Consider the following 24,106-nt stretch of genomic DNA (forward strand, 5'->3'; position numbering starts at 1 on the left):
ACTGCCAATAGGTTGATGGCGTGGCTGGTCAATAGAGAAAGAAAGGGAGTAACGCAGTAGTATCCATTAAGGGTGTGAATGGACAAATGCTGACGTCCCAAGATGTGATACTGAAGTGTTTAGCTGAATTCTACTCCACACTGTCTACATAACAGGCTCAGGGTCCTGACACGGACATAGAGACCATATTAGACAAAGCACAGTTACCCCAAGTGGATGAAGAAATGTAGGCTCAATTGAATAGTCCACTAGAGGAAACCGATATCAGATGAGTTATTGCACACATGAATGCTGGGAAAGCGCGGGGCAGTGACTGGTTAATGGTAGAATTCTACCAAGCATATGTGGATTTTCTCTGTAAGCCATTATTAGCCATGTATAGGGAGGCATTTGAAAGGGGAGTGTTGCCTGCATCACTGAGAGAATCAAATATAGTGACCCTACCGAAAGGTAGGCATGACCCTGCAGAGTGCGAATCGTGTTTACCACTGTCTATTATCACAGTGGATGCAAAAATCCTGTGGAAGATCTAAGCCAACAAAGGTAGCAAGGTGGTGAACAAATTGGTATACACACGGACCAAGCAGGGCTCGTGGAGTGACAAACACTACTACTAATATCAGGAAGGCATTCCTCATTACTGAGCAAGCTGTGAAAGTGGGAAAGACCTGTGCCTTTTCGAGTTTAGACACCTTTAAAGCGTTTGATACAGTTGATTGGTAGTTCATGGATCGTACTCCCAAAGATACAGCCAGGGGAAGGAAGACTGGGTGAAGTTACTATATACTGACAACATTTTTAGAGTGAAGTTGAGTAACAGAATGTCGGAGGCTTGGCCGATAGAGAGGGGGTCATGACATAGATGCCCTCTCTCTTCCCTGATATTTGCTATGGTCATAGAACCATTGCCACAGATAATAGGGTAAAGATATGCGGATATCGGTGTTGTGACGGGGTGCGAGGGGGTCAAGAGGTTAATAATATCCTTATATGCGGACGACATCCTGCTGACCCAAACGGACCCTACAAATAACTGGGCAGTGTTCCAGAACACCATAAAAGAAATGGGGACCTGTTCCAACTTCACTCTGAATGCTTCTAAATCAGTGTTGTGGCCGATCTCACAGGCTCCGAGAGGGATACAAGGGACGCACACAGTCAAAGTGCAGACTGCAATGATTACAAATCTAGGAATATATCTGAGCTCAGACATGACGGAAACCTACGAGGTGAATCTAGGCAGGCTGCTGCGTACACGGATTGCTACGGTTCCCCAAGTCATTAACCGAGCGTATAGCCATAAGTAAAATGGTAATGCTACCCAGAGTTTTATACATATTACAACATATGCCAGTGTGTATCCTAGAGGCATGCTTCCGCAAGCTAGACAAACTCCTTTGATTGTTATACTGGGGGAATGGTCGGGGAAGAATAAGCTTGGAAGTCCTGAGGTTACCATGGAAGTGAGCAGGCTCTGGATTGTCGGGTCTACTATTGGGCCTCTTACATGCAGGATGTGGTGCCTTGGTTTCAGGTGGATGCCGCAGATCCGGTGGGTGATATTTTGAAACCCCTGGCTCAACCGAGGAAGCTGTTAGCATTGCTCCTTAGGGAAAAAAAAGGGCTACGCTGCCATTGCATATCAGGACTCTGTTGGAGATTTGGGAACCGGTAACCAAAAGGAAGGGCGATCTGTTTATATGCAGGAGTGGAGTCCATGGTGCACAGTGTAGGAAAGTGCCTCTTTTGGCATGGTTACACCTCCCCTCCATCCCCCCCCCCCCATACACACACACACACACACTCACTTTTTGCCTGGTATTGATGCCAACTTGACTGAGTGTGTGCTGGGATTCTGCTAACCAGGCCCCAGCACCAGTGTTCTTTCCCTAAAACTGTACTATTATTCCACAGTTGGCACACCATGGCACACAGCTAAGTCCCTTGTAAAAGGTATCAGTGGTACCATGGGTTCTGTGGCCATGGAGGGTCCCTAAGGGCTGCAACATGTATTGTGCCACCCTATCGGACCACTCACCAAGCACATGCACACTGCCATTGCAGATTGTATCTGTTGGTGGGGAGAAAAGGGTAATTTTGACATGGCATCCCTCCCAGGGTGCCGAGTCCAAAACCCTACGCCAGTAGCATAGGTAAGTCACCCCTCTAGCAGGCCTTACAACCCTAAGGCAGGGTGCACTATACCACAGGTGAGGACATAGCTGCATGAGCAATATGCCCCTACAGTGTCAAAGTCCATTTTGTATAGACCCTGTAAGTGCAGTGTGGTCACATTAAGTCCATGGACTGTGAGTCTGTCATTAAGAATTCCACAGCTCCATGATGGCTTCACTGAAGACTGGGAAGTTTGGTATTAAATCTCTCAACACAATAAACCCACACTGATGCCAGTGTTGGATTTATTGTACAATGCACACAGAGGGCATATTAGAGATGCCTCCTGTATTTTACACAACCCTTTAGTGCAGTGCTGACTGGTCTGTGCCAGCCTGGCACGAACAGACACGTTTCTGACCCCATGGGATGAGAGCCTTTGTGCTCTATGGGATCAGAAACAAAGCCTTCTCTTGGTGGAGGTGCTTCACACCTCCCTCCTGCAGGAACATGAACTGCAACACTTAGCAAAGGCGCAGGCCCCCTATTGCAGTGCCCCAGGGCACTCCATCTAGTGGAGATGCCTGCCCCCTAAACTAGGCCCCACCTTTGGCAGCAGGTTCAGCAGGACAATTAGGTAAAACAAGGAGGAGTGAGCACTGCAGCTAGGACCACCCCTAAGGTGTCCAGAGCTGTAGTGTCACCCTCCTTGCAGAATCCTCCATCATGTTTTGGAGGAGAGGGTCCAATAGGTATAGGAATGTGCCCCCCTCCCTAAAGGGAGTGGGCACAGGAAGGGTGTAGTCACCCTCAAGGACAGTAGCCATTGGCTACTCTCCTCTGACTTACAAAACACCCCTTAATCTAGTATTTAGGGGCACCCCTAAACCTTATTCAACATATTCCTGGCGACCTCAAGAAAGGAGGACTGCTAAGCTGACCCCAGCAGTGAAGACTTGTGACGACTACTGACTTGGCCCCAGCCTCTTGGCCTGTCTACATCTTCAAGACTCTTACTCCAAAAAAGTGACGCACCCTGCAGGACCAGCAACCTCTACAAACCCCCAGAGGCCTGCATGCCCTGCAGAAACCTTCCAAAAGGACTCAAGAACCGCCCCGGATCCGTGAGCCCTGTCCACTCTGCACCCGATGCCCACGGCCCGAGTCCAGATGGCCCACCGGTCCAGAGAAGGTCCCCAGGCGATTCCGATCTAGAGTCCATCCTGGGTTGACCACTCCTGGCCAACAAGACGACTCTTGCAGTCTGAATCCAGAGGACCCCTAACCGCGACTTGATCAGACGAAGATTCTAGCCGACCAAAAGAACCCCAGCATCTGCAGCCCCTTTGCCTTGGGGAATCTGACTGACAGTTCAGCAACGTCCAGCAGGTGCCTCTCCTTCCTGTCTAACCTTTTGATTTCTGGAACTGACCCCCTGGACCTAGCCTGCAGCATCTTTGTGACCACCGGGATTTCCTCATTGAAACGCTTTGGGCGCTCAATGCTGTGTTTGCACCCTGTAGTCGTCCGCCTCTGTGCTGCTGAGGGTGTGTGTTTGGTGCTGACCTGTCCACTCTCTCCCCCCCCCCACCCCCACTTCACCCTCCGGTGCTGACCTAAACTCCCCAGGCCCATGTCCTGAAACCACAGGTACTTACCTGCAATCTGTTTTCTTCCGAGTTCCCCAGTCTTCGTAGGGTTCCATTGAAAACCGGATGCCAGCTTTGGCCTCTGCACCTGGCCGGCCCTGTTTTGCTGTTGGTGTTCTTTTGGGGTCAACTTGAACTTTGACCTGACATCCTAACCCCCGAAGACTGGAATCCTAAGTTGATTACCTGTAAACTGTGCTAGCACTTTATTAGTATTATCTACTTGATCCTCTGTTAAGCCTCTGGGGAACCCCTGGACTCTGAACACTATACCTCATTTTGGTATAGTATATACAGAGCCAACTTCCTACACACAGGTGTATGCCCCCAGATACTGAAATTTTTGAGGGCCATTGCAGAGGGGAATGCACAATTTACTATGGGTGAACTGTATGAGGATGGCCGGATGATTAGTTATGCAAACTTCTACACTACATGGGGAGTGGGGGCGGTGGCTTCCTGGCATATGCCAGCATAGCAGCGGTTGTATGTAAGGCCTGGCAGGGGTTCACTCAAGAGCCGGAGACACATAGTTAATCGAGGGCTCCCGGAGCTAGGGTATGGTAGTAAACTTATTACACTTTATGGCCTGCTTGTGCCTACCACGGTTAACCATAAGGAAAAGCTTAGGACCCAATGGGAGGGCAATCGAGGGATTGAGCTAGGGGAGCGTGAATGGTTGATATCGATAGGCAACTGTCGGAAAGTGACATGAAATGCCTGCTTAAGATAGATTCATTACAAATGTGTACATAGGAACTATATGACACTGCAGTAGCTGCACAGGCTTGATCCCATCCGCCCAGAGCAGTGCCATAAATGCAAGATTGTGCAAGGTACTTACATATGTGGTGGACTTACCCTGGGGTAGCCGCCTTTGGGAGTGAGGTGATCGACAAACTAAAGGATCTAATAGAGCTTGTAATCCAGCCAACGGTGCAGATGTGCCTGATAAGCATTGTGCCACAGCCTAAGCAGGCCAAGCGCATGGTGAAAGTATTAGAGCTGGGGCTGGCATTGGGTAAGAAATGTGTTGCTCTGAGGTGGATGACGGTCAGGGCTCTCACCAAGAAACACTGGATGTGGGAATTTCCCAAATGGACACGGGCAGAGTGTGGAGTCTGACATAGATTAATATATAGTGGAGGTTCTCAGAGAGGCATAGCTGAGTGGGATATGGTGAAAGTGCTTTTACAGGAGGAAGTGAAGGAGACTACAGAGACGGGAACACAAGATTGAGTGGTGGACTGAGGGACTGATTGGCAATAAAGATAGTCGTATACCGGTGTATAAAGCTGAAATAGCAAGCTGTATATCATGCATACTGTTCAAGTGACTGCTACATTTGCTCCAGTTTGGGGTGGGGGGATATGGCTCTAACTGTTGATGTGTATCTAATTGTTTTTGAAAACAATAAAAGAAATATGAGGGGAAAAAAGAATGTGGATCTATCTCCTTGCAGTTATCAGTTTGATAAACTTGAAAAGTTAATGACACCTGTTCCTTTCTTCCAGCCAGCAGTAAAGTTGCTGTATAACAGGAGTAACAACAAGTACTCCTACACAAGGTAAAACCACTTTATTGAGATAATGTTTAAATGTAACTTTTATTTTAAACTGAATGCTTCGTTAATTTTAATTATTTGTGAGTAAATGACATGAGAACTTGAGTATTGCATTTAAATTATTTTCATGAATCCTTTTTTTGTTTTTTTGACAAACCTCTTTTTGTAATTGTAACTTTTCTGTGTGTCTTTTCTTCCATTGCTTTCACTCCAATTGTTCTTTTCCAGTAATTCAGATGATAACATGCTGAAAAATATCGAGTTATTTGATAAGCTGTCCCTGAGGTTTAATGGAAGAGTAATATTCATAAAAGACGTTATCGGAGATGAAATCTGCTGCTGGTCTTTTTATGGTCAGGGGCGCAAGATTGCTGAAGTATGCTGTACATCTATTGTCTATGCTACGGAAAAAAAGCAGACCAAGGTGAGGTGTTGAGAGCCATCTACTGATAAGTGTTTTGTTGGATATTTATGAAAACCCTGACTTCAAAATATTTTTTGCTCACAGTTGCTGGACTGTGAGCTGAAAGTAGGTCTGGAACATGTCATTGCCATCTTGTTGTCCCATACAACTGCACCTGGAGAGCCAGATCATTTTCAGTTATTTTAGGAGTATCCTAACTCCAGAAAACAGTTTATCAATGCTGCACAATTTTTGAAGTATGTTGTCTAAAAAGTCATATGTTTTCCAAACACCTCCGAAGAGAAACTTAACAAATATTCCAGTACAGCGTTTAGTCATTGCACAAGATGATTGTTTCTGATGGCCACTTCTAACCGTAGATTCCTGACCTTTAGAATATTGGTGCCAGGAACAGAGAATCTTTAGTAGTGCTCGTCTGCACTGACAGATGTTGACATGTAGCTCTGCCGTGACTGTCGTGCCCTGGAATTGATATAAATGCCACCTTTGTGCCCTGACATCTGTTTCTTAATCTTTCGATGCTCAGACACCAAGAACTCAAACATATTGTTGGTGACAGTGTGTCAGGATCGAAGTTGGAACCTTATTATGATGGTTAGAAGGAACCTGGTATTAGAGTATCAACCAGAAAGAGTGTTAACAGAGGTAACTAGCTTGTCCTTCTGTAGGAAAGTACCCTCTTTCTTTGCATACTTACCCCCATTTTCTGCCTTTTGTCAGTGTGTTTCACTGTTTCTACTGGGATCCTGCTATCCAGGACCCCAGTAGTTTTGCTCTCTCCTGTAAATTGTACCTTTTTCTTCCCACAATTGGCATACTGGTACCCCCATGTAAGTCCCTAGTATATGGCACCTAGGTACCCAGGGCATTGAGGTTTCAGGGGATCTCTGGGCTGCAGCAGTTATTCTGCCACCCATAGGGAGCCCATGCAAAGGGTTCTGCAGGCCTGCCATTGCAGCTTGCATGAAACTGGTGCATGCACCTGTTTTCACTACAGGTCACTGCATCATGTCACTGTAAGTCACCCCTATTGTAGGCCCTCTCACCCCAGAGGGCAGGGTGCAGGTACCTGTGTGTGAGGGCACCCATTCACTACAAAGGTGCCCTCACAAACTCCAGGTCCATTTTTCTGGACTTTGTGAGTGCGGGGATGCCATTTTACACGTGTATTGGACATGGGCCACTACCCATGTCCAGCTGCATAACGGTAACTCTGAACCTGGGCATGTTTGGAATCAAATTTGTCAGAACCATACTTCCAATACTGTTGCAAGTATTGGAAGTATGATTCCATACACTCTGGGGGCTCCTTAGAGGACCCCTAGCATTGCTACCACCAGACTTACAGGGTTTTCCAGGCAGCCCAGCTGCTGCCACCCCTCAGACAGGTTTCTGCCCTCCTGCTGCTTGATCTGATAAAGCCCAAGAAGGCAGAACAAAGGATTTCCTTTGGGAGAGAGAGGTAACACCCATTTGGAAATAGGTGTGACTGGCTTGGGAGGGGTAGCCTCCCCAAGCCACTGGTTTACCTTGAAGGGCACATTTGGTGCCCTCCGTGCATGAACCAGTCCACACCGGTTCAGGGACCCCCAGTCCCTGCTCTGGCAAGAAACTGGACAATGGAAAGGGGAGTGACCATTCCCCTGTCTATCACCACCCTAAGGGTGGTGCCCAGAGCTCCTCCAGAGGGTCCCTGGATTGTGCCTTCTTGTTTCCAAGTTTGGTAGGGAACTCTGGGAGCATCTGAGTGGCCAGGCCAGGCAGGTGACATCAGAGCCCCCTCCTGATAGGTGCTTACCTGGTTAGGTGACAATCCCCCTTTCAAAGCTATTTAGGGTCTGTTTCTTGGGTGGGTCCTTAGATTTGGCTTGCAAGATTCCTGCAGGATTCCTCTGCAACCTTCACTTCGACGTCTGGCCATTGGAACCGCGACTGGATCCTCCAGAAACCGATAACGCTGCAATCAACGAAGAAGACTCTTCTGCAACTTTGTTTCCATGACTCCTGCCAGCTTTGCAACGTTTCCCCGGCTGTGCATCCTCTGAAGACAGCGACTCTTCAGCCTGCACGAGAAGAAGAAGGAATCGCCCTTGGAGTGAAGGAGTCACTCTCCTGCAACCACAGGCACCTACAGCAAGCGACGAATGGCTGCGTGGATCTCCCCCATCTTGAGTTGAGTGGATCCTGCATCACGGGTGGTGGTCCGGAGTAGTCCTCTTGGTCCTCTCTGCAAGCTGTCCACCTTTGATGGAGGTAAGCCGTTGCCTTCCCACGCAGGACAGTATCTCTGTGCACTGCTTCTCTTGCAGCTGCAAGGGCTTGTTTGCATCTCCTCCTAGGGATCTTCAGGCGACCTGTAGCTCCAGCCCCCAGCACTCCTTCCTGCAAAGCACAGCCTCCTGTGTGGTTCTCCGGCGGCGTGGGATCCTCTTTTGTAGTGCTGCGTGGGCCTCTTCTGCGACTCCTGTGTCCCTGTCCTGTGGGACTCCTGCAGGTGCTGCCTCTGCTCCTGTGGACTCTTTGTGACGCTGAGGGTTCCCTGTGACTCACCCCCATCCCCCACCCCCTCCACCTCCTGGGTTGAGACCTCTGTGGTTTTCTAGTACTCCCAGCTCCCCTCTACACATTCCAGTTACCTATGTGGAGGTCCTGTGTTCACATTAAATTTTTTTAGTAAATGGTTTGTGCTCCCCCTAGGGGCCCTATTGGTTATTGCTGTTTTCTAACTTTCTCTATGTCTATTTCTGATTACTAATGTACATATTTAGTGTATTACCTCCTATTGGAGGGTTGCCCTTCTAGTATTTTGTGGTATTGCGTTAAAAAACTAAATAATCTTTATTTTTGTACAACTGAGTGTTTTCTTTCATGTGTGTAAGTACAGTGTGACTACAGTGGTATTGCACGAGCTTTGCATGTCTCCTAGATAAGCCTCGGCTGCTCTTCCACAGCTACCTCTAGAGAGCCTGGCTTCTAGACTCTGCCAACACTTCACTAAGAGGGGATACCTGGACCTGGTATAAGGTGTAAGTACCTTGGGTACCCACCACACACCAGACCAGCTTCCTACACCTTTTCTGCAGAAAGAAACTGTGTATGTCCCTTTAAATAAAAGTATGTGCTGCTTTCATATCGGTATGGGTTTAAAGTCATTTAGTCCATCCAGTCATGAAAGCAACCCTTCATTCTATGCAGCCTTCCAAGGATTTTGCCTGTGCTCTACATGACCTTTCCCTTACTTGTGGATCGGTGCTTGAACCTGTGGTACCCATAAAAGTAAACTTGAGGGAGTAAACCAAGTTAGCTATCACGTTTAAGTAGATTCAGCCGGCTATAAAGACAAAATGTAGATTTAATAAACTTTATCACTTACTGGAGTTCTAGCAACATTTTTAACTCTTTAGCCAGAAACTTTTAGACTTATTGGTTTAAACTAGTTCTCTGAAGTAACCATAAGGAGCCTCTCGGCACTCTGCAAAACTTAAAGAATAGATAGTACATAGTCTTTAATTTTAATAATGTTTTCCCTGTAAATCAGTTTAGTGTTGCAGAGAAAAGAAAAGTAATTCTAGGAAGTTTAAAATTAATGCCAGCAGGATTGCTCAGTGAGGTAATGCTGACTGCTGACATCTGTTGTAATCTTTAGATCACAACTATGCATTCTGGCCCAACCAAAACTAGCCTTCCATCCTTTTGATGCTGGTAGATTGAACACTATTTAATTGGGTGATAATTATACTTGTTATTACAGGCAGACAAAGAAGTGTAGTTTGAAGCATTATATAAAAAGAGTAAATTAACTTGTTTTGCAGCGTCCGCCTGTTCCAGATTCTTGTGCTTTCCATTATCCTGTTATGTAATGGTTCATCTCAGAATAGCACTTTGTTTACTGGACTTTTGGGCATGGTCACCGATTCCAGATTATTTATCTGGAAAATCTAACATAATTCTGAAGAAATTAAAAGCACCTTTGCACGAGCATATGTGAGAGATGAGACTTCTTCTTCCCTTTGCCTAACCTTCGCCTACGGACGCCCTACATAGCATGAAAACATGCAAGTAAATGCTGGAGCCTCGATAAACTCTTCTGTTACAGGTGCTTCTGGGTCTTTTCATGAAGGTCTTAAAGAAAGTTTATCACTAAAGACATCCTATTATGGAAATGGTATAACCACTGCTTCCAGTAGAAGCAAAGCTCTCCAAGATCATCAAGGGCTGTGTCAGTCCCACACTTGACCTCCATGTTGAACTGTGAGCAAAGAGCTGCAGGGCTTAGAACAAAGAAAATATTGATAAAAATCAGGATTCACACCAACTTTGAAATACTAGGTACTCATCCTTTACATAGCACACCAAATGAGGATACACTTGAGCACCCTGGCTCTCACCAACCTGCTGAAAGTCCTTGGCTGCTGAAACACCACATTATAGGAAGGTGTTATCCCATCATCGGTAGTCAAGTCCAGTGCTAGTAAAGATTTGAATCTCTGCTCGATATCCACATCTGTCAGTTAATTTGAGTCAGTGGAACCCAATGGCACTTATTTTAGGGAATTGAGGCTTTTTCATCCCCACCCATGTTTCATTGTCCCATGGATAAAAGTTTAATGTCTGCGCCCAGCATTAGCTGCCAATCTGCCTGACTGTGCTACTCAGATATTCATGATGAAATGCTCATGACTGATCTCGCCTTGGCCGGCCTGCCTGCCTTCTGTTGGTTTGCTGATGCGATGGCTCAGTTGGGTGCCTTGACTAGACTTGGCCCTACGCAGAATGATTCTGGACGGCTCTGTGGTATTTGTGACCATGGACAGTGGCCTCGGGCAGTGTTTACTGATCATCCACAGGAGCCAAGACCAGCATTTCTCTACCTACTTGCCCTGCAGGTGCTTAATTCTGGTGGTCTGACCATGCGTTGCTGCAGCAACCTGGTAACATGGCCTCTGGCCAGCTGCCTTGTGACCTAAGCCCAGTATTGACCAGTGGGCCAAGGCCATTGCTTGCCCTTTCTCTGGGAGAGCCACCTTCTCGGCCCCCACTGAAATGTCATTTGTAACAGGACTTTCTAGCCTTATGCCAGCTAAGAAGCAGCAGTGAACAAGACCCGAGGTGTTAGTAGAATTACAGTTAGTAAAAGCTTCTTGCCTTCTCTCTCTAATGACTAATTAGAACGTCATGCTACTCCTAGCTTTCACCCCCTGTGTGCTCTAGGCTTTGGCACAAAGTGTTCTGTTGGTGTCTTCCACTAGTGAAATCTGAGGATTGCTGCCAATTTCCTTCTAACTTTACCAAAGTGCCTGTAATTTGAATCCTGTAAATGGGTAGTGAGCTACAGGTCATAAGCTCAAAACCCGGTAAGTCTTCCATTCATCTAACAGTTTGCAAATGTAGTATCATTTAAATTAGCAGTACTAGTAGCATCCATGATTTAAATCCTTTAGAACATGTATGAATGAAGCGCTGTGTTAAATGATAATTATTATCAGGGTAGGAAATGCACAGCCTGTGAAACCTATTACTCTGTAATTGGCTAATCATTTCATAGACCTTTGATGCCTAATCATCCTGGAAACACTTATCCTGCACGTTGTGAGGGTGGATAGATTGAATGGAAAGTAATGTCCATTCTGTGCCTACACCGTGCCTGAGCACTCAATATCCATCAGTACTAAAACTGTAGATGGATTGCCTGGAAAAGAAAATTGCTTGTCCTGTTTTGGGGTAATTTCTAGGGACAAGGTAATGGAGAATCTATGTGTTCTAGACTGTTTCATATGTAGCATGTCTCTGTAAGTGGGTTGCATGTGTTAGATTTGGACAGCAGTAAAGAGAATAGAAACAAACAGCAAGTACTTGAAGTTGCCCATCTTTTGTTCTGTACATATGCAAGGGGTGCTGGCTAAATGTTGCTGTTGCCTGTTTTGGACCTATGGTACGAGGATGTTTCTTTCTGTTGGAATGTTTAGTAAAATAGTGATCCCTCTACTGATGAAGGGGGGTCAGGTCTGCGGTGCATCTGTGAATAATGTCAGCAGCAACTTCCTGGGGTGCTGTTAGTGTTAATGGAACGTACAGCAAGCACCATATTATTTCTGGGTGCATGAATAGGAGAAAGGGTGCTTAAGTTGCCATGTTAGGTAAATCTTGCATTAACCGACCAGTGGAAAAAACACAATTTTTGTGGTGCTTTTTTGGTGCAAGCTTTGCCTTTGTACACTGGTCTTTTATTGCAGTTGTAGTATAATGTTGTGCAATCTAGTCTTTTGTTAAAATCAGAGTGAGAAAATACAAAGTTCAGTATAGTAGAGCCCTGCTGGTCTAGTGAGGTACAGAGAACAGCACTGAAGATACGAGTGGAATTGGAGCAGTGGTTGAGGGAAGGAAGAAAAGCAGAGTGATCAAATAGAGCAGGGTACAAGGGAGAGAGGAGAGCAAATATGGTACAGAGGAAGAGAGACAGCAGATGAGTTGTGAGGGCTATGGAAAAAGGGAAGCATAAGGAGGGATGTGGAGGCAAGGACAAAGACAACAACAGATCAGGGCAGAGGTTGAGCATAAAGATCCGAACTTGCATAAACTAGAGTAAGAGTTGAGTGATTAAGGAGAGACAGAAAAGAACCTGCGATAAAGGGGAGAGATAACAGACGATTGGTAAAAGTGGATGAAGAAGGAGAGCTGAGGAGGATAATCAGAAATGGAAAGAGGTGGCAGACCAAGAGTGACAAACAGAAGAGAAAGAAAGTGAGTATAAAATGTAAAGCAAGGATAGATGGACCAGAGAGTAGAGCAGCGATAGAGGATGGAGAGGGAGCGTAGTTCCAGTGGTGAAAGTGGGCTGCATCCAAAATAATTTGCCCCCAGCATTTATTATTTTCTTTTTTTCGTTTACAAATGAAGCAGTGTCCTCACCATTCCCTCACAATGCCTTGCCCAATTGCCTCAAGACAAGCCAAATTCTACTGTTCCTCAAGATGGCTAAGCTTGACCCAGACAATCTAGTCGTCTCACATTTCTCTTTAATGGGAACGATCATTGACAGAGTGGTTGCCATCTACCCACATAAAGAAAGGAAGGACCAGTACCATTTCACAGCACAATACATTGCTGGGACAACACAAATCCAGGTGGTCTGTGATACCATGTAGACCCGAAGCAACAATGATAACGGTTAATCTCATTACTCTTTATCTCTTAGCTGTAGTTGATTCTGGTGATGTTCAAGCCATGCTGAGCATCCTCTCCACATCAGTGTGCTTAGTTTACCTTCATTTGGGAGGTGGGGAGTAGTTGATCAGGTGTCCCTTTCCTCTCTCTGCCTTCCTTCACTTCTGTGGCAAGGTAGGCAGTGGTGCTGTTTGAGGACTTCACTTCCCTTTGGAAGGCGCATGAAAAGTTTCCACGTTGCATTGGCTCCTTTGCTTCTCATACTGGCTTGTTGACTGTTCTTCTCTCACCTTTATCTTGTTCCCTTGTTTGTTTTCTACGGTTTCCTAATCCCCTGCCTGAATTTTGACTTGACTGTGGAGTACAATTTATCTTGGTGGCATCACTAGGTCTTGGTTTCCCGGAAACAGATTTTCAGTATTGTTTTTAACCTTGAACTAACTTATCCTTGTACAATTTCCTTAAACTCTTAGTTTCATTGAGGCTCACCACTTTGAAACGATGAATGCTTAACCTACCTAAGAAGGTGTAAAGAAATGGCTCCCTGTTGCAGTTACCCCCCACTTTTTGCCTGATACTGATGCTGACTTGACTGAGAAGTGTGCTGGGACCCTGCTAACCAGGCCCCAGCACCAGTGTTCTTTCACCTAAAATGTACCATTGATTCCACAATTGGCACACCCTGGCATCCAGATAAGTCCCTTGTAACTGGTACCTCTGGTACCAAGGGCCCTGATGCCAGGGAAGGTCTCTAAGGGCTGCAGCATGTATTATGCCACCCTAGAGACCCCTCACTCAGCACAGACACACTGCTTACAAGCCTGTGTGTGCTAGTGAGAACAAAATGAGTAAGTCGACATGGCACTCCCCTCAGGGTGCCATGCCAGCCTCTCACTGCCTATGCAGTATAGGTAAGACACCCCTCTAGCAGGCCTTACAGCCCTAAGGCAGGGTGCACTATACCATAGGTGAGGGTACCAGTGCATGAGCACTGTGCCCCTACAGTGTCTAAGCAAAACCTTAGACATTGTAAGTGCAGGGTAGCCATAAGAGTATATGGTCTGGGAGTCTGTCAAACACGAACTCCACAGCACCATAATGGCTACACTGAAAACTGGGAAGTTTGGTATCAAACTTCTCAGCACAATAAATGCACACTGATGCCAGTGTACATTTTATTGCAAAATACACCCCAGAGGGCACCTTAGAGGTGCCCCCTGAAACTTAACCGACTGTCTGTGTAGGCTGACTAGTTCCAGCAGCCTGCCACACTAGAGACATGTTGCTGGCCCCATGGGGAGAGTGCCTTTGTCACTCTGAGGCCAGTAACAAAGCCTGCACTGGGTGGAGATGCTAACACCTCCCCCAGGCAGGAGCTGTGACACCTGGCGGTGAGCCTCAAAGGCTCACCCCTTTGTCACAGCCCAGCAGGGCACTCCAGCTTAGTGGAGTTGCCCGCCCCCTCCGGCCACGGCCCCCACTTTTGGCGGCAAGGCTGGAGGGAACAAAGAAAGCAACAAGGAGGAGTCACTGGCCAGTCAGGACAGCCCCTAAGGTGTCCTAAGCTGAGGTGACTCTGACTTTTAGAAATCCTCCATCTTGCAGATGGAGGATTCCCCCAATAGGGTTAGGGTTGTGACCCCCTCCCCTTGGGAGGAGGCACAAAGAGGGTGTACCCACCCTCCGGGCTAGTAGCCATTGGCTACTAACCCCCCAGACCTAAACACGCCCTTAAATTTAGTATTTAAGGGCTACCCTGAACCCTAGAAGATTTAGATTCCTGCAAACTACAAGAAGAAGGACTGCCTAGCTGAAAACCCCTGCAGAGGAAGACCAGAAGACGACAACTGCCTTGGCTCCAGAAACTCACCGGCCTGTCTCCTGCCTTCCAAAGAACTCTGCTCCAGCGACGCCTTCCAAAGGGACCAGCGACCTCTGAATCCTCTGAGGACTGCCCTGCTTCGAAAAAGACAAGAAACTCCCGAGGACAGCGGACCTGCTCCAAAAAGACTGCAACTTTGTTTCAAGAAGCAGCTTTAAAGAACCCTGCAACTCCCCGCAAGAAGCGTGAGACTTGCAACACTGCACCCGGCGACCCCGACTCGGCTGGTGGAGAACCAACACCTCAGGGAGGACCCCCGGACTACTCTACGACTGTGAGTACCAAAACCTGTCCCCCCTGAGCCCCCACAGCGCCACCTGCAGAGGGAATCCCGAGGCTTCCCCTGACCGCGACTCTCTGAAACCTAAGTCCCGACGCCTGGAAAAGACCCTGCACCCGCAGCCCCCAGGACCTGAAGGACCGGACTTTCACTGCAGAAGTGACCCCCAGGAGTCCCTCTCCCTTGCCCAAGTGGAGGTTTCCCCGAGGAAGCCCCCCCTTGCCTGCCTGCAGCGCTGAAGAGATCCGTTGATCTCTCATAGACTAACATTGCAAACCCGACGCTTGTTTCTACACTGCACCCGGCCGCCCCCGCGCTGCTGAGGGTGAAATTTCTGTGTGGGCTTGTGTCCCCCCCGGTGCCCTACCAAACCCCCCTGGTCTGCCCTCCGAAGACGCGGGTACTTACCTGCAAGCAGACCGGAACCGGGGCACCCCCTTCTCTCCATTCTAGCCTATGCGGTTTGGGCACCACTTTGAACTCTGCACCTGACCGGCCCTGAGCTGCTGGTGTGGTGACTTTGGGGTTGCTCTGAACCCCCAACGGTGGGCTACCTTGGACCAAGAACTGAACCCTGTAAGTGTCTTACTTACCTGGTAAAACTAACAAAAACTTACCTCCCCCAGGAACTGTGGAAATTGCACTAAGTGTCCACTTTTAAAATAGCTATTTGTGAATAACTTGAAAAGTATACATGCAATTGAAATAATTCAAAGTTCCTAATGTACTTACCTGCAATACCTTTCAAACAAGATATTACATGTTAAATTTGAACCTGTGGTTCTTAAAATAAACTAAGAAAAGATATTTTTCTATAACAAAACCTATTGGCTGGATTTGTCTCTGAGTGTGTGTACCTCATTTATTGTCTATGTGTATGTACAACAAATGCTTAACACTACTCCTTGGATAAGCCTACTGCTCGACCACACTACCACAAAATAGAGCATTAGTATTATCTCTTTTTACCACTATTTTACCTCTAAGGGGAACCCTTGGACTCTGTGCATGCTATTCCTTACTTTGAAATAGCACATACAGAGCCAACTTCCTACAGAAGGTATGTTTGTGAGAGCGCTGTTGCAAATGCTCTGGAATCCGAAACCGCAAGCCACTGGCCTTCTATTCTCCCTCTCTCTCTTTATCAGTCTTTCCTGTTCATCTTTCCCTTCAGTGTTAAGTTCTGCTTTTAGTGATTACTCATGCACTGGCAAAACCACATCCTGGGGAGCAGGCTTATTGACTCTATCATCCAGTATCTCTGAATCTTGACAGATTGCGAGGCTATCATGTTTTCCGGCATGAGTTCTGATCCTTGTCTGCTCAAATTATGATGCAGGCCATTAGAGACATTCAGGAAGACTTAAAAACCACTCATAGCAAACAGCTTATTTGCTTGCTTGAAACAACTGTCCCGTTATGGGATATTCTAGTAATGCAGCCCCTTTTGGTACTGATCAAGCACTTGAAAAACCACCAGCGTCTTTGACACATTGATGCAGTTCTGTGTCTTGAGCCTAGTGCCGAAAGATAAATTCACTGGAGATCCTCAGTTTTTTCACTCCTTTCACGCCTGAGAGTCCAAAAGGTATGGATGACAGTTTTACATTGATAGCACTAAGGTTGCATTTATTCTACCATATTCAACCAAAGGTGCTCTTATTTGGGCTACTCCATTCACTAAAAGTCTTTAACCTAAGCAATATCATACATTTCTCATCCAGTTTAAAGCAGTGGTTGTTCAAAGACAGATTACACAAGCAGCTCACACTGGTTTCTTGTTGGCAGAGATTGAAAGATATATTTCCATATATTAGCCATTTAACTCCGTAAAATCAGATGCAGCATAGACCAGTGAGGCTTTCATTGTTTTCTATCACGGATTGAGGGGGGATCTTAAAAATCCCCTTTTGTTGTTGGCTAACAGACCAATCTACATCTAGTAAATTAACTGCTTTAGTGCTACAGATACACCATCAGCAAATAAGAGCAATGTGCAGAAAAACGACCTACACCCGCCCCAGTATAGCCTGGCTCCTCCAATAGACATCACTCAAACTGCATCTTCTGAGGAACACATGCAAATGGGAATGTGCAGAAACTTTTCTTTCAAGACAATAGAGTCCTGAGAAGAAAGAATAGTTTGTATATTGACTATAAAAGCAGGACATTTTGTGAGGAAATGCCCTTAAATTGTGGAAAAACAGAATGCCTTGATGGCAGATCAAGATTAGGGGAGATTCTTGGGTACAAGTGTCTGCTGAAAGCAAAGCACATTTTTGTTAAAGGTTACTTTAGCAGCTCAATCCTGAAATGCTGGGCACTATTGGTCTTTGGGCATTTGATTGTTTTACAGATATCAAGGTTACAGAGTAACAGGGGAAAAACAGGCCTGAGCCCATCAAGGTTATTGACAACATGTCTTTAACCTCTCGAGAAATGTGTAAAGAGCTGGAAACAGCTACAGACTTAAGACATTGTGAAACTTACTCTTACCTTAATTTACGCAATGCGTTTTCACTTCCATTTTAAAAATGAATTGTATGATAGCATATCCCTGTGGGAAGATGGAAGTCCAAAGTCCTTCAGTGTTCTATTCACTTCGTAACATTACCAAAAATACTCTTTTGCAAATTACCCTTTTTCCCAACTCTAGCCATTGTCTTAGTGTTCCACACTGAATTCCACAGAAGAAAGTAAAATATCCTAAGCGTATGTTAATTTCCAGCATGTGTTTAGTGAAAAGGTGCAGGTTCCTTGCCTCCCGTACAGGGCTTATGATTGCTCTGTATAACTGCTTCCAGATGCCAAAATAGCACATGGTTGAATATACTCGTTGACAATAAAGGAAGTCGAACATCTATAGGAAAATATTAAGAGAATCTAACCAAAGGCTTTATTAAGCATTCAACAGTGTCCGAAAGAACACCTATATTCTTCCCAAAATCTAATAGTTACATGATACCAAGTGTGATTATCGAGAAATTAACTTCTAGATCAACTTTTTATTGCTTAGCTTTTTACCAAATTAGACCTACAAGGATCATATAATTAAGTTCTGATCAAAGTAGATGAGTAGAAAAGCACTATCAGGTAGGAACTTCCAGCTACAGGTTCCTTACCTTTGAATTCTCCCCAGGCGTCAGATGTGATCTGGAAGATTTTTCGAGACCAGTGGTAGGTGGTGCGCCGTAAATGATATTGTGGTTCCTGTGTAGGCGCACAGACGTTAGTTCTTTTCTTATCTGAACAGCCAGCGCAGATCTGAGAGAGAGAACTGTCCTTTAGTCACTTTTTGCCTGGCCTTTTTTGACTTTTTGTCATAGTTTCCCCACCAGCAAACACGTCTCCTTCAGCCACACCACCGAACTCCACTGGACCGACCACCACTGCATCCACTTCTCCTTCGAGAAACTCACAACACACCATCACCCTCAAAAGGATTCACCACCGCAGATGGAGCAAGGTCACAGCAGACCAACTGATCACTACCCTCTCCTCTAACCACCTATGTACACCACTGACACAGCAGCCCACAACCTCAGGCAATGGATCGACGACTGTGCCAACACTCTCGCCCTGATCAAGAAACCTTTTAACAGACGCTCCGACAGAAAGTCCTTCTGGTTCAACGCTGACCTCCAAGATCCAAGCAAACATGCTGAAGACTCAAAAAGAAGTGGCGCCAAGATCAGACACCGGATAACCACACAGCCTTCAAGAATGCCATCCGCAGACACCACCACCTCACCCGAACTACCAAGAGAACCGCCTTCAAAGAACGCATCGACAATAACGCACACAGCTACAAGGAGCTTTTCAACATCGTCAAGGAGCTCTCCAACCCGGCTCCAACATCGACATCCCGCCATCACAAGACATCTGTGACTCCCTAGCAGCCTTCTTCTACCACAAAGTCGCAGACATCCATGACTGCTTCCGTACTCAGACCCCCCCCCGCCAACACCACAGACTCAAACACCCACCAGCCTCCTACTCTCCTGGACCCACGTCAACAACATCATCAACGTCATGAACACCATCCACTCCGGCTCACCATCTGACCCCTGCTCTGACCACATCTTCAACAAAGCAAGCTCCATCATCACATCCATACACTAGAAGATCGTCAACAGTTCCTTTGAGACCAACAGTTCCCGGAGAGCTGGAAACACGGCGAGATCAACGCCCTCCTCAAGAAACCCAAGGCGGACCCAAAGGACCTCAAGAACTTCTGGTGCATCTCCCTGCTCCTCTTCCTGGCAAAAGTCATAGAGAAAATTGTCAACAAACAACTGACCCGTTTCCTCGAGGAGAACAGCTTTCTGGACCCGTCCCAATTGGATTCCGCAGCAACTACAGTACCGAAACTGCCCTCATCGCCGCATCTGATAATATCAGGACCACACTTGACGCCCTCATCCACCTGGACCTCTCAGCCGCGTTCGACACCGTCTGCCACCACTCCTTACGCACATGCATCAATGACGCAGGAATCCACGACAGAGCCCTGGACTGGATCACCTCCTTCCTCACCGGCTGAACTCGGAGAGTCCGCCTCCCTCCATTCTGCTCTGAAGCCACCAGAATCATCTGCGGCATACCCCAGGGATCGTCCCTCAGCCCGACCCTCTTTAACATCTACATGGCTTCGCTCTGTAACATCGCCCGACCGCACAACTTCAACATCGTCTCATACGCTGATGACACCCAGCTGATCCTCTCCCTCACCAAGGACCCCGCCATCGTCAAGACCAACCTCCATGAAGCAATGAAGGCCATCGTCGAATAGATGAAGAACAGCTGCCTGAACCAGAGGTCCTCATCTTTGACTCCACCCCCTCTGCATGGGACGACTCTTGGTGGCCTGCCACACTGGGAACCGCACCAACACCCACCGACCACGCACGCATCCTGGACTCATCACTAGCAATGACCCAGCAAGTTAACACCCTCTCCCCCTCCTGCTTCAACACCCTCTGCATGCTTCGTAAGATCTACAAATGGATCCCCACTGAAACCAGAAGGACGGTCACTCAAGACCCCTGTAAGCAGCAAATTGGACTATGGCAATGCCCTCTACGCAGGAACCACGGCCAAGCTCCAGAAAAGACTGCAACGCATACAGAACACCTCTGCACGCCTCATCCTGGGCATCCCCCGCCACTGCCACATCACAGCCCACCTGAGAGACCTACACTGGCTCCCTGTCAACAAGAGAATCACGTTCAAACTCCTCACCCACGCTCACAAGGCACTGCACAACACTGGACCAGAATACCTCAACTGACCGCTCTCCTTCTACACTCCGACCTGACGGCTTCACTCCGCTGACCTTGCCCTCGCCACTGTCCCATGCATCCACAGAACGACCGCCGGGGGCATTTCGTTCTCTCACCTCGCTGCCAAGACGTCGAACACTCTTCACACTCACCTGCATCAGACACAGGACCTACTTACCTTCAGAGGACATCTCAAGACATGGCTGCTGGAGAAGTAGCAGCCCCCCCTCCCCTCAGTGCCCTGAGACCCTCACGGGTGAGTAGTGTGCTTTACAAATACTCAAATTGATTGATTGATTGATTGACTGAGGTTTCTTCCAACTGGTGTGTCGATGTTGTCACGCAAGATGGGTTTTAAGCACTGCGGATCCTGTTATCTGGCAATGTCGGTGATGCATCGGCACCTCGTCTGCTTATGGTGCCTGGAACACCACCATGACCCGAAGTTGTGCTTTGATTGTCTGGCCATGCATCCGAAGGCTTTGAGGGAGCGGTTCCTAAATCTAATATTGGCTGCTATGCCGGCAGGAGCTTTGCCTCCTAGATCGGATCCTGAGCTGTATTCTTCTGGGATAGTCCTCAATGGGGGGGCTGCGAGGGGACGCTGGACCCTTCAGAATACCAGACCTATAAAGAGGAAATGGACTGGGTGAAGCCAGTGGACTGGACACATTTCAAAATACTGGTATGTTTTCTCCCCTACCGTGGATATGCAATGGTGGTAAGGAGGGTGGCTGAGGTCCTGGAACTTCAGCTACCCTCGGTGGCAGTCAAGACTAATCACTTGACAGAAGTGCTGCAACCGGGAGCTCCCACCTCCAAACCCCTGCTCCTGTTCAGTGATTCCCTCACAGGCGTCTTTCTGGTTACCTGGCCCAAACCCAGCACAGGGGCTCCTGTGATTTCCTGCTGCCTTCACCCTGCACCTGGGGGCCCTTGTTTCCTGATGCAGCACTCAACCCATGAGAGCTTGGTGGTCCAGGCCTCTATTTCCTGTGGCTTATTCCCCTGCCCCCGAGGAGGCCCTAGATGTAGTCTCTCAAGCCGTTGCAGGCGAGAGAGACCAAGTTCATAATCCATTGCGGGACACTAGGCAGAGAAGTTTCATCAATAGCAGCCCTTAGGTGCCACACCTGTCCTGAGAACGTCTGGCTTTTCAGGGGATGTCCATGCTTACCTTATGGACATACCCTTTGATGGAACCAGTCTCTTTGGAGGTCAGGCAGATTTGGCACTTGAGTGCTTAAAGGATTGTTGGGCTACAGCCAGGTCCTTGGGCCTCGCGGTGGCCCCTTATCCCCCAATCTGCATTTTGGTCCTTTTGTGGCTATGGAAAGGGGCTACCAACCACGCCAATTCCCATCCAGCCACTGTACTAGCATGCTGCCTAGCCTCTGCGTGGGCAAGGGCATGGAACTACCCTGGGACAGGTGCCCAGCAGTCTGATCAGTTGTCCCCTTACCCCCTCCCGCACATCAGCCTCAAAACCCTCCCAACCACCATGAACACCAGTTGGCGGCAGGATTTGCCATCACCTGCCCCACTGGCAATCCATTACTTCATTACTTCGAAAGGCGATATTTACAGATCATCCAAATGGGCTAGTCCATCTTCTTCAAGGCTATCCCTCCACACCCTCTACCAGATAAGGCATTACCAAAGATAAGTAACTTGTTCTTTATGGCCACTCTCAAGACCACATATGGATATTTACGCTATTTACAAATTTCTTATGGGTTTAAAAGCTCCTGTTGCAGTTTCTTGCATTTCTAGCCATTTTCAGGCAACAATAAAAATGTCAAGGCAACTCTAAATTGATTAATGTTCTTGCTGGAGAGAGATCAGAGTTGTCTAGTGGCAGTTTTGATTTCTCATTAAGTAGTGCAGAAGGATAATGTGCCTGCTGCAATGAGCGTTTACCATGCAGATCACAGAACTGTATTTTATTTAGATAGGTCAGTAGGTTACTGCTTTTATCACAGAAATCCTTTTATCACTTGCTTTTCATAAATTGCAATCATAATATAGCACAGTGACCTATGGTATCATAGAGCTGTTTTTCCCCAGTCATCCATCATCCTGATTTGGCTAAGAAGTGATGAGGGGCACAGTTGTCGGTGGTAGCGAGTGACTCCACAGAGCAGGAGGTCATTTTGAGGAGAGGTAGTAAAATACTGTGTTGTACTGGGCACCACCAGTGCTAAAGCCGACCCTGCAGCCAGTAGCCATCTTTTCACAGACCACGTCTGCACTTACCAAAGTTACACAATATATGATAAAGCACTATCAGCTGTTAATCTCTTAACCGCTGAGCACCCCTGAAGATTCCTCTGGACCAAGAAAATTGCCAAAATAAATCAACAATTTAGGTTTTCTTTTTTTTTTTTTTTTTTTTTGTTTTTTTTTTTTGAAAGGGGGGGGGGTGCTGTGCAACAAAGTGACTTCTTTCTAAAAAGAGCATCAACAAAAGGTTTGCTGTGCTTAGATCAACTTTTTCCGAATTTACTGTAAAAGGCAAAGTAGTTAAAAAAAAAAAAAAAAAAAAAATACCAAAAAAGCAAGAAAAAGTTACTTTTTCTAATATTTGTGGTTTCTACCTACTTGCATTTTGTGGTGGTAACAGGTCTGGAACCCAAGTGCGAATCCAGATATTAATACATTTACGAAAGGTAGATAAAATTCTCATTTCAGCAAGGGGTCATTCCTGTAGACCGCTCGTGGTTTTTCCAAATAAACGAATCGTTGAAATAAAAATTAAGATAAGTAATAGATCATAGAAAAGGGTGCCAACATCTGTAATACCCAGGTGGCCGATTTACAAACGTATTCCATTAATGCTGTTCGGACCCTTCTGCAAGGACATCTCTAGGATTTTTTGGGCTGTCCAAAAGAATGCACTACCCTTAACCAACAATAAAATTCCGGTTTACAATTTTTCATTGTGTACCAATCCTCCATTAGTTTGAATGGTAAATTTATTTGATGAGTGAAAAATGGGTAGGAAGAAAACTTATGAATTGTCAATATTCTCAGGACACTGAGTTTAGGAATAGGGGTTATTTGAACAACTCTGAATTTGGGTATACCCATAATATTATGTAATGAGGTTTGCCTATAATATTATGTAATTCAGAGAGTTGTAAAATGTGTTTTCTTGCACACTGGCTTACCTTTGGAAGCCAAAACTAGAAATCGGATTGATAACAAGCGTTCTACTAATCTGTGTTCCCATACTTCTGCTAAAATCAGTACCTCACTTGTGTGGCTGGTGCTTCCCCACTTGTGTGGCTGGTGCTTCGCCCATGACAAGTAAGCCCTCAAAGGCAACCGGAACACAACAAGTTCTCACCTTAAGAACTGACACATTCTGTTGTGGGTAGCTGCGGTGATTGTGCCTGGGCTTGACTTCTACATTGGGAAAAACTATTAGATCCCAACATTTCTGAAAGCTAGACTCCGAGAAGTCCACAGTGGGGAGACTTGTGTGATTTTAGCCAGTGTTTGCAGGGCAGTGTGGGTAGGAAAACATAGTGGGGTCTGCACATTTTCCTCACATTTCTGTAAGGGAAGGTTTTGGTATTTGCGCGGATCAACAAAATTCCTACCACTGAGCCTTCCCACACTTCTCACAATAAAAAAGTGCACATCACTTGTGTGGCTAGGCATACTACCCTTTACAGAAAAATTCCCAAAACGTAACATGGACACCCTCAAGATTTTGCCTAGAAAACAGACACATTCTTGCA

At 46.6% G+C, this 24,106-nt stretch overlaps 1 protein-coding gene across 3 annotated transcripts in view; it reads left to right on the forward strand.

The window, feature by feature from the left end:
* KCTD10 (potassium channel tetramerization domain containing 10) overlaps positions 1-24,106 on the forward strand; it is a 92,107-nt gene that overhangs the window by 57,983 nt on the left and 10,018 nt on the right. For all 3 annotated transcript variants that reach the window (XM_069214752.1, XM_069214753.1, XM_069214751.1), the window contains exons 5-6: positions 5,279-5,331; positions 5,557-5,752. In XM_069214752.1, the coding sequence (XP_069070853.1) occupies positions 5,279-5,331; positions 5,557-5,752 (249 nt within the window). The remainder of the gene's footprint in view (positions 1-5,278; positions 5,332-5,556; positions 5,753-24,106) is intronic.

This window comes from Pleurodeles waltl, chromosome 11 (genome assembly GCF_031143425.1).
Source record: "Pleurodeles waltl isolate 20211129_DDA chromosome 11, aPleWal1.hap1.20221129, whole genome shotgun sequence".
NCBI classification, from domain to species: Eukaryota; Metazoa; Chordata; class Amphibia; order Caudata; family Salamandridae; genus Pleurodeles; species Pleurodeles waltl.